Source organism: Saccostrea echinata, unplaced genomic scaffold, assembly GCF_033153115.1.
Source record: "Saccostrea echinata isolate AGI-Se365-2 ecotype Australia unplaced genomic scaffold, CSIRO_AGI_Sech_v1 ptg000025l, whole genome shotgun sequence".
Taxonomy (NCBI): Eukaryota; Metazoa; Mollusca; class Bivalvia; order Ostreida; family Ostreidae; genus Saccostrea; species Saccostrea echinata.
In genome coordinates, this window is record NW_026889774.1 from 27,361,560 (window position 1) to 27,372,893 (window position 11,334).

The 11,334-nt window shown below is 35.5% G+C and overlaps 1 protein-coding gene across 3 annotated transcripts; it reads left to right on the forward strand.

Moving 5' to 3' along the window:
* The first annotated feature begins 5,265 nt into the window (after positions 1-5,265).
* LOC133192283 (spidroin-2-like) lies at positions 5,266-7,764 on the forward strand. Of its 3 annotated transcripts, none has more exons than XM_061328296.1 (3): positions 5,266-5,364; positions 6,372-7,113; positions 7,165-7,764. In XM_061328296.1, exons 2-3 carry the CDS (start codon positions 6,381-6,383, stop codon positions 7,722-7,724), a joined length of 1,293 nt encoding a protein of 430 aa, XP_061184280.1. In that variant the 5' UTR covers positions 5,266-5,364; positions 6,372-6,380; the 3' UTR covers positions 7,725-7,764. The 3 variants fall into 3 exon arrangements, with proteins under 3 accessions (XP_061184280.1, XP_061184279.1, XP_061184278.1); XM_061328295.1 differs by having other exon boundaries at positions 6,372-7,083; positions 7,114-7,764; XM_061328294.1 differs by having other exon boundaries at positions 6,372-7,764.
* The last annotated feature ends 3,570 nt before the right edge of the window (positions 7,765-11,334 follow it).

Genomic DNA, 11,334 nt, shown 5'->3' on the forward strand with positions numbered 1-11,334 from the left:
CAAAAAGTTTTGACCGTTTACTAAGAGAGAAAAAACACTTTTTACGGATTTTTGGCTCAAATCTGAACTTAGATTGGAAGCTTTTAAAAGCTAACATAATTGTAGTTTGTTTGGAAAATCATATTTATTTGATATATTTCAAAACTTTAGTCCCTTATTATTAATTTGACTTACATTTAAAAATTTTCTCCAAGTCTTTGATTGTGTAAAAATTATAACTAAATTCATTGTTCTATAATTATTTTGAGAGGCAGAAAAGAAGATATTTTCATACGCCGCCATTCCGCCAAAAATATAGTCCCTGTTAGATTTCAAACTCAGTTTACCATTTCTATTTAAAGTTGTACAATTGTGATGAGGAAAGAAAACTATCATTTTTTAAATCTCTTACATCTAAATATATAAAACATATAAGGAAATATACTTTGAATATTTCAGCTAGTCAGAAACCAGACAAGAATCCCTCCTTAAGTTCCAAGTTGGCATGAATAATTGCATGTCGACATATTCAAGTTAAATGTAAACTTAATTAAATTGCAAGTTGACACAATAATGTCATAAGTTTCCCTGATATAGTTTAGGAACCCCTTTTTTTTCTTCTTGTAATTTTTTTTTAAAAAATTTATTTATTTATTTATTTATTTATTTATTTATTTTATTTATTTATTTATTTTTGCTAGGATTTCCATGAAAGACATTTCTCAATTAAAATACTTAAAAATCAACAGTTTATACTAGATGACTGAATCATTTCATTTATGTAGCATGTAAGCAGGCGCAGTCCCATGCTGTTGATTCTGATCAGATGATACAAAACTCTTTACATTTACTTTTTCGTTTTAAATGTTCCTTGAAATTTGAAATATAGGTTCCATCACGAGGCACTTTAAAGTGGTGTATAAGAGAAAGCAGCAAACACGTCAGATATGATTGGCTAATTGGATATAATGCTAGAATGCATGTAACTTTTCTATACTTTTCAATGAAATAATTTGAATTTAAAATATGTGCATATATTGAGTCTCCATGAAGTATGAGATCATTCATAGAAAATGACAGCATGTGTGCGTGCACATGTGATAAAATCAAATTGATTAAGATTATGTCTACAATTTTTCTTTGAGAAAAATTTTAAAATGTGATGTACGTTTTAGTAGGAATCTAATGAATGTTCCTCAGACATTGGAAACATTACCAGAGTGTACAGGGGAGCTGTTTATAGAACATCGAAAACAATCTCTATTACAATTAGCAATTTAAAATTAAATTAGTTAAATTTCATCTTGCATGTAAGGTCCCACGTGCATGTTGACATATACTAGTACTGGTATATAGATACATGTATATTGATTTTATTGGTAATAATCTTGCATGTTTGGAGACAGACATTCCACGATATATGGGCAATTTTTAAAACTTGTCTTTTGTTGTTAAAAAAATAATTCACTAAGGTGATAAATTTATGTGCACACAAAAATAAATAATTGTGAAGTGAAATTACTCAGGGGATATATAGTTGATAAGATACAGGTTAAGGGGTACGATTTCCGGCTTATCATTCAAATTTCAAATGCTGAGCACATATTATGCAAATTATCCTGATTCGTACTAAAGATATCATTGTTCATTTTCATTATCCTGTCTTTTTTTTTCAAATATCATTAAGACAATTGATCATTTACATGTATGTACTTACACGTAATAAAGAATGATAAATGGGTTAATTTTCAATGGAAAAGTTCGAGCTGGTACTGGTTTTGTAAAGGAGAAAATATATAAAACTTGTCATCTACTTAATAATGTTGGTTAACCCCGCCTATCTACAAAAATGTATTCATATAAACTAATCCCAGTTAATTCCAGGAAAAAGAAACACTTGGAACATTCATTATGCATACAAGAAAAGAGAGCAAACCGGCTGTCTAAATTATTTTGGACCATACAAAGGCTTAGCTAAACATCTGTTATGACCTTCAACTTTACCATTTGACCATGAATCTAGGAAAATATGCACCTTCTAGGCGAGAAATAAATTTCATGCAATTGTATCCAATTACGGTCTTCAGCTGTGGCTTATATAATATAAATTGGTCTAAATTTTAATTTTTAACCTAGTAGCTGCATGTCACTGAGGTATGAACTTCAGCCAAGGTCATTAAAAACATTTGACTAAACTACTAGTACTGGATAAAGTATCAAGTCATTCATGTGTGCTGGGTGTTGGGGGGGGGGGGTGGACAAATCATTCTGTTTTATTCGTGTACTATAGCATTTAAAGAACAAAATGTTACACTCTACGGATACAATGACCTTGACCTTTGAGATATCACCATAATTTGAGGTCAAAGCACACCATCTGAGTAAGTCCAACCATTATTTGAAATGACAATTTTTTTCTATTGGAATTGAGATAGCCACCAGACAATATTTTTCTCCATTGCTATGATTAAAAAGACTCTGACCTTGTAAAAATGACCTTAATTATAAGACACCACGTATGTTCGCCATCTTCACATATTTCATCTATGTAAGTACAAAAACAGCCGTGAAGTATCAAAACATTTTCATTTGTGACTTCTGAGAATCGACAAATTAATAGAGATGTTTCTGAATATGAATCGAATCAGATAATGAATCTCAAACGAATCTGAATCAAAGGGATCTCGATCCCGATTTGAAAACTGAGAAAGATTTCAGCACAAGAAAATTTCTTAATTATACACCCGTGAATTGAAAAGGTGCTCGTGATGTATTATTGTTGTATTATTCACCTACTTACCTTATTTGTTCCTCGCAAGAATCGTGTTCTGGACCTTTTTTTTTTTAAACAATATTCTGTGTAAATGCATACATACGAGCCATTTTTTATATTTAAATGTAATTGAAAATTATGTCCGATAAATAACTTTTTTAAGCCACCCCTTGGCCACTTTCCGCAGGCAATTTTTTTGGCGATTGACATTTTCTAGTTTTAAGGTTTCCTTTCATTTCTCAGAAAATTTCCTCGATTGGCGAAAGATGTAGCTTATTAAAGTGAGAAGTAAAACGTTGAGTTTGTCTCCTACATCTCAAAGATTTTTGCCTGCCTCCTCCTGTCTTCATTTTCTGACAACGGAACACGATTCCCGCAAGGAATGAACATCTAGTGAGTTGAAAAATGCAATAATACAAAACTTACAGGTTTCGTATTTATCAAAAACACTTATTAATAGTACATATAGTATGTAACATATATGATCTGTAGGAGTCAATTACAGTACTGGAATGCATCGCAACTGAACATTTTTTTAACGAACATAAAACAAAAGTCTACAATTTTTTTATATGAGGACACAAATAACCGTATTTTTGATGATCTCGATTTGATTATATTGTGTAGTATATAATGGGACAATTAATAGGAGGGGGGCTGGCCTCCATGTCTCCCCCAATTCTTACGGGCCTGATGTCATACCATTAACTTCGACGACTTGAACTGAGAGGCCGTTCAGTAGCGATCAAGTGGTGGAAGGTTTCAAAGTAGTCAATCCCTCACCCCCAATTTAATGATTTTTTAGAGTTATTAAATTGTATGTAATAGAGTAAGCAAAGATGAACTTGCCAGCCCCCCCCCCCCCTCTGGTCCTCCCCTGGGAAAAAAAGACCCCTTGTAAGTCGGTCAAAGAGAATTACTTAAGCCCACATACACAGATAGATTTTTTCATGTCTGGAGAGAATTGGGATTTTTTTTTTTTGGGTCAAAAAATATCCGAGTCCTAGTCGGAGAAATATTGTGATTATTTATTTCCCTCTAGGAGTTTATTAGTATGTCCCCCTCCCACCCTATTCAAAATTCCTGGTTCATTCTTGACATTTCAAACACACTTCTTAGTCCAAGAAGAGAATAAATCTAGCTTACTTCATAAATTTCCACATTGCTACAAGTAATATACGTGTACAAAGATAACATCCATATACGATATAAATCATGGACTTATTACTTCCAATATATGTCAAACACATTATAATATTTTTATACAGGTTACAGATTAATGTACCAAAGGAAAGAGATCATTAATCATATTCTCAATGTATAATTTTGATATCATGTATACATGTATTAATTTTCAAATCGGGATCGAGATTCCTCCGATTCAGATTCGTTTCATATTCATTTTCAGATTCGGATTAGTTTCATATTCAGAAACATCTCTAATAGAAAGATATAACGAATTTACCAAGAGAAATGACCATAAGTCACTAGTGAAACTTTAATGCAAAAATACAAGTTATGTCTGAAGTATCCATTTTTTGGTGATTCTTGAGTAAAACTGAAAGAACAGGATAGCTGACCCACTGTAACAATGGCCTTGACCTTTGATATATGACATTTATGAAAGAACATCATCTTAAGTTCGAAGTTTTCAGGAGAGCCACGAATACACTCTATTTTTAGGTCGGTCGAACACACCAAGAGTCTGGCGTACAAAGGACATCCTTTATACCAAACGCTTTGATGACTAAAAACAGAGCTGTATTTACCGACTCAATTGCAGTCGTACTCTGAGGAATTGCTGTAGTATACGTGCGTATAAATAAGGCTCTTCATAACTTGTCATAGTAACCGACTGTAACAAATATCCTTTTTATAATGTGTTGAGGACGAAAAGTTCCATCCTGCTGAGAAGGTGACCTTTGTACTTGTGAATCTACTGTAGAAACTGTTCTTACTGCATCTACCTGACAAGGTGACCTCTATACTATGTGGATCTTCTGTAAAAACTGTTCTTACTGCATCTACTTGATAGGTGACTTCTATACTTTTTGAATCTATTGTACGTAGAACGTACTATTGTACGTTGTACGTGGTCTAACGTTGATCAATATGATACCTATCCATCAACTATTTAGTCCATTTCTTACATTCATCAAGAAAATTATGAAAAAGGAAGATTTCCCACTTTTTCACTAATTATTTTGAGCAAACTTGAAGGAATAGGAGGAAAAAAAAGTTTTACGTCATTTCCCTAAAAGTGATTCAGTGCTATATGAATTGATGAAGATTCAGTACTTTTAAAATTAAGAAATATCAATGGCTTTTGTTCATTGGTGCATCGTAACCAAAAAGCATGATAATGGATTTCTCAATTAACCATCTTTGGGTCACCGCACATTTGTTATCGAGGATTTTTTGCAGAAACGACAATGCATTTAAATTGTTTTGAATAGGCCTGGACAAAAGGACCACTATTCTATTGGTTACTGTCTGATGATTGACGTTTACCTCAACAGTAAGAGGGTGTGGCTACGATATAAAATCCATTTCAAAAGAACAAAATCTTTTGTCCACTTCTGCGAGAAATCCCACATTTGCCAGGGCACCGGGTAAGTTTCGATATGGTTACATTTTTTCTTTTATTCAAGAATTGTTCTACTTTCGCTTTTGGTGAGGGTGCTTACAGTTTAATTTGCGTATTCTTTAAGCTACAACAATATCCATTACCTTAACTTTCACTTCAGTTAGATTTCATTTTCCTTTTAATGGAGATAATATCTGAATTTTCGGCTCAAATTATGATTAGTGAGTCTTATTAAAAGCAATGGCCTTAAAATATATATATTTCACGATGAATTAAGCCTCAATATTTTTGGTCACCGACATGAATAATACAATGAGAACATAACTTTTAAAAAGAGATTTCCATATATATGACTTTAAAGGTCTCAAAAAATTCTTGTTTCTAATATAGATATACATGTAGATACCCAAGGAAGCATGGACTACATGCATTTAAAGTATAACCAGAATTTAAATTATTTCGATAATTCTAAAAAAAACTTGAAGTTGGATGGAAGACAGGTAAAAAAATGAAAATAAAGACTCCCTGCATCACATCGGGAAAGTCTTCGCTCAACACTACAGCTAATGCCGTCAATACATTTCCCTGACAAAATTCTACGTGTACATCTGTCTACAAGATGAAAACGGTGAAGAAAACGATCAGTGATCGATCTCGAAAAATCTATAAACAATAGAATTCTGTGAAATGGGCATAAAACACGGACCCCTGGAAATTCCAGAGGTGAGATCAGGTGTCTTGGAGGAGTAAACATCCCCTGTTGACCGGTCACACCCTCCTTGGGCCCTATGTATTGATTAGGTAGTCGAAAATCATCTTGGCTTCAAAGATACTCGGTACCCTAACTCGCCACATTTCTCGGCCCTTAAATTACATTAATTTTCAAATACCAGGACTATAGGCACTCATATATATTCTATCTCTACTTGTATATCACCGTTCTGTACTATATTTTTGCAGATGATCATTATAGACTAGGAAAAAAAATTCTTAACATTTTGTACCATAAAAACCTTTCGACTCTCATTTCAGACGACCAATATGCGGTTCTGCGTGCTACTTCTCCTTGCCGCGTCAGTTTTCGGTAACCCTCCTAGGGTTATCGACCTTGGTACAAGGTTTGTTCCCGGATACCAAAACCAATACTCTGAGCTAGTGGCCAGAATACTTCGATCTAGGGGACTTCGAGTTTACTCGGTGTACGACATCGCTGCTCTCAGGCGATCATCCCTCTCTCAAGGAGGTGTATACTTTGGAGATTCCCCTATTGGATCTGGTCTAGACAGCACCTTTGTTCGAAGTTCAACGCTGCCTGGTGGATCGAGCTTAACCTATCAAGAGCTATACAGTGGTCCTGATTATGATGGGCCATTTGCTGCACCAGTAGGACCAGATTATGTTGTACCTGCTGGATTACGACCCGCTTTTGTTGGACCTGCTGGGTCTGGCCCCAATGTAGCTGCACCACCTGGATACCCGCGTGATCTAGACAGCACATTTGTTAGAAGCTCTACCTCAGGTATAGGACCAAGTATTGGTTACGAAGAATTATACCGAGGTGTTGATGTAAGTGGTCCATCCGCTGCACCCATACCTTTTGATTCTGGATCCGATATCGGACCAGTGGATGGACCTGGGTTAGGGCCAGCAGGACCAGGTGGACCACTTGGATCAAATGGACCAGGATCCGGTGATTTTTCGTTGCCAACAGAACTGGTTGGTAGTGGTTCCGGCCTTTCAGGAGGTGGTTCATTAGCCGCCGGCCTTTCAGGAGGTGGTTCATTACCCGTCGGCCCTTCAAGTTCAGCAGCCGCCGGCCTTTCAGATTCGGACGCTGGATCGGATTTTTTCCCAACTTCCTCATCGTCCAGGGTTGGTAATCTCGTACCTTATTCAGGGTTTTCATCCTCCACCACTGCTTATAGTGATTTTCCAGGACCCTACACGAGCGGCTATTCAGACATATTAGACGAATATAACCCTCTCCGAAGTGGCGGGAGTTCAGTATACCGGGAGAGATTTTACGACAGCGGACCCAGATTTGGTGGCGATTTCTCCGATGTCGGATCGGTCGCAGGGGAAACTGGCTTCGGATCCTTGTCCGGCAGTTCAAGCTTAGATTACCTTCGTGGCTCCGGCAGTTCAGGCTTAGATTACCTCGAATCAGGGGATTATATTCCCGGGTTCAGTTCCGCATCAGTTTTAAGACGAACCACAGGCTTTCCTTCCTCATATTCCTTCCGGAGGACGTATCGTTTTCCCCGTACATATTACGGACCACAAGTTACCACAGTCAGGCGACAATATTCCAGCCCCGGATATAGTTATAGATTTTCCACTTACGGAGGACTAGATGGAGGACGTGAATATAAACCGGTCTTCTAGACAGTCCGGTGTAAGGTAAATATAAAACCGAATATCAATCAATTCGATACACATACTGAAGTATCTAAAATAAAAAAAGGAAATCTACGTCTTTGATCACATATTTAAGACTTTCATAAAATATATTTCAAGTCAAATATACTTCCTATATTTACTTATTTCTCAAGTGAGAAATAGATTTTGATTAAACATGGGTCAATTTCATTTGCACATTTTGAGGATTATTTATAGATATCGTATATTGTATCTCTTCATTAACTTTCTGCTTTATTTGTTTTCAGGACAAAACAAAAAAAAGATTTCATTTAACATTTGTATATAGACGCCCGAGGTTGAATAAATTATCATGCATCACTGATAACCGAAAGTTGTTCGTGTCTTCGTTCATTAATTAATCCACAGGGATCCTTCGGATGGGACCTTAAAAACCGAGGTCCCGTGTCACGGCAGGCGTTGGCACGATAAAAATCCCTCACTGCTCAATGGCCCTGAGTGCCGAGTAAAGGTCAAAATTTGAAACCCTTCTCCGGTATATGGTGACGTCTCTATATGAGTGAAAAATTCTCGAATGGGACGTAAAACAACATTCAATCAATCATTAATCCACAGAATTATCCACATTTAACAACGGATCAGGAAGTTAATTAATTATTCTCATTAAATAATTACAGAAATCCTTTGTGCTAGAAAATTATAAGGAATGTTTTAATGTAGAAATTGATCAAGATGTTACACAATATAGCACTAGAATTCTCACAAAAGATGAAACTTCCTCTCTTTGCAAATAAATTCAAAATTGTAGTCAGTTAAAAAATGTCCCTCTAGATAAGTACTTCACACTTTTCCCCAAAATTCCTTCGGTCTTGCTAAAACACAAAATTAAAACAAAACTAGAAATATGTCCATAGGACATGAATGCCCCCCCCCCCCCCCTAAAATAAATACGATACATTTTAATCGCTCTCATCAATTTGTATTAGTATACAAAGTTTAATGAAAATATTTTTTAACACTTTTTTCCCCCTAAATCTCAAGTAAGTGCAAAATGAAGGAATAGTGAGGGCAAGGTCATTAGATAAGTCAAGGTAAAAAATGATGACGCAGTTGAATTGCTCTCACGAGTATCTTTCTTAGTATATTGAGTTCGATTAAAAATTCTTCAAAGGTAAAGTTGAAGGTCAGGGAAGGTGAAAACCATACAAAAAATAAGGATCAGAAAATTATGACACAGTCGAATAGCTCTTACCAATTTGTATCAGTACATAAAGTTTGAGTAAACAAAAATCTTTAGTAGTTATGTAAGAGGTCAGGGGAAGGTCAGAACCGTAAGGAATAGTTCCCACAAATATGTATCAGTATTTTAAAATTGGATGAAAATCTTCTAAATTATGCTACATGCAAAATAATTAATATTCTTTTAATTAAAAAAATGTAGTGAGGTCAAGGTCATAATCAAGGTCAAGGTTATAAAACCATGACACAGTTGAATACTTCCCACCATAATACATGTATATCAGCATATAAATTTTGATAAAAATATTCTTAGACTGAATCTTACCTTTGGAACTGAGCTAAATAAAAATAGGGAATTGTGAGGTCAAGGTCACAGGGGAGGTCAAGGTTAGAAAATTATGCCACAGCTTCATCTTCATCTATATGTATCAGTGTATGAATTTTGGTTAAAATATCGAACAGTTTCTTTGAAACTGTGCTGGATGCAAAGGACAGAAGATAGACATAACAAACACTATATTCTTAGGCCCGTAGAACGCGGGAGGGTGGAGGGGGGCCTTTTTTGAGTATAGTACATGTATTTAGGTATAGTAAATTTTCATTTAGATGCTGGTGCCCACCCCTAAATTTTTAGTTGCTGTGAGGTCGAGAACTGGCAAATTCCAGGATTTGGGCAGTTAAGGATTTTTTTCTTACTTGTCAGATTTTTTGGGATGTCCCTCTTTGGAAACCGTTGCTAAGAGCCTGATGCCAACACTGTATTCATGTCAAGGCATAAAAAGAAATATGGAAAGTGCACAGACACTGAATTTTTTTTTACCCCAAAGAGGTAGAAAATAAAGACAAGCATACCATGGCTTTGTAGATAAATCATCATAGAGAGAATGGTAATAAACAGTTTGCCAGTGCATTTTCTCTGAATTCAAAGTGTATACATGACTGCGATTCCGGGGAGGGGTTCCTCCATGTAACTTGGAGTAAGATATTATTTTACTATGGGTAAAAAAATTATCACAGAAACAAGTGCCTGTGGGAAAGTGCCATTCGTAAAGTTATAATTGTTGTCCTTTAGTCAAGATAAGGACACATTTTTATGTCACTGGCAATAGATTTATCATCCCTCTAGTCGCTCATATAAAAATCTGCTTTAATTCACACAAATAATTTTGCAAAAGAAATGATTTATAATTAAATTGCACATAATTTCAGCATACTAGTATCTTGCAGAGCAAAATCTGACAGAAATGACCTTTTAACTTGACACTATTATAAAGGGAAAATGGCCATTTATCCCATTGAAAGTTATCTCAGTTGAGTTAATGCTGTCAACAGTAATGACCTGAACATATTTCTCAGTTGTTGATAGCCCAGGAACAACATACCTTATCAATCATGCAAAAATGAAGCAGGTTACAGATCTCTTTCTAACGTGAAGAGATGTATATTAAATTGATGGTTATAAAAATCAGAGATATCAGTACTTTGGTGCTCAGAATCCCCCCCCCCCCCCCCAAATGCAAACTCGCTGTTCCCTCAGTAAAATAAAATCTTAAAATCCAATGACGTTAATTTGGTATAGTGGCAGGGACAGTAGAAGTGAGCTGGTGCAGTCTGTGGAGGCCTTGTGTACCACTAAGAGTGTGGAGACCCTGTGCACCACAAATTGAATGAGGCTTTGTGTACCACTAGGAGTGTGGAGGCCTCAAGCACCACAAATTGAATGAGGCTTTGTCTACCACTAGGAGTGTGGAGGACTCGTGCACCACTAACTGAATGAGAGTGTTCTGTGGAGGCCTTGGGCACCACTAGGATTTGAGTGTGGAGGCCTTTGTACACCACAAATTGAATGAAAACGTCCTGTGGTGGCCTTGTGTACCACTAGGAATGAATGAAGGTGTTCTATTATACATCATTTGCATGAAGAAGAGACTGTTTACAGTAAAACATGGATACAATGAACATATTTATAATGTATTCATGCTTATAGCAAACCTATTATCATTCCCTGTGGTTTTAAAATGCATAATGAACTTAATGGATATAATAAATAACGCTTACAATGAATCAAAATTTTTGCAATCACACTTGCACCTGCAAATTTAAATTTGCAAAAAGACAGCTGGTTTAAAAAGATAAAACTCCTATTCTGTTGAATTTGTCCAGTTTGGAATTCAACAACTGAAGACAAGGGTTGAAAATAAAACAGAATCAAAAATTTCCCAGTGAATTCTTTTTTTTCATGTACTGTATACATTATAGTAAATTATAACTCTAATTATTATTTCCCTAGCTTCTCTTGTTTACCTACAGGCTGAATTTTATTTTTCATTGATTTTTTTTTAAAGTAAGGAATGAATTTTATAGCTACCCAAGTTAT

What these genes read in the sequence shown, in the direction of transcription:
- LOC133192283 (XM_061328294.1), top strand. Translation starts at nt 6,381, where the DNA reads ATGCGGTTCTGCGTGCTACTTCTCCTTGCCGCGTCAGTTTTCGGTAAC.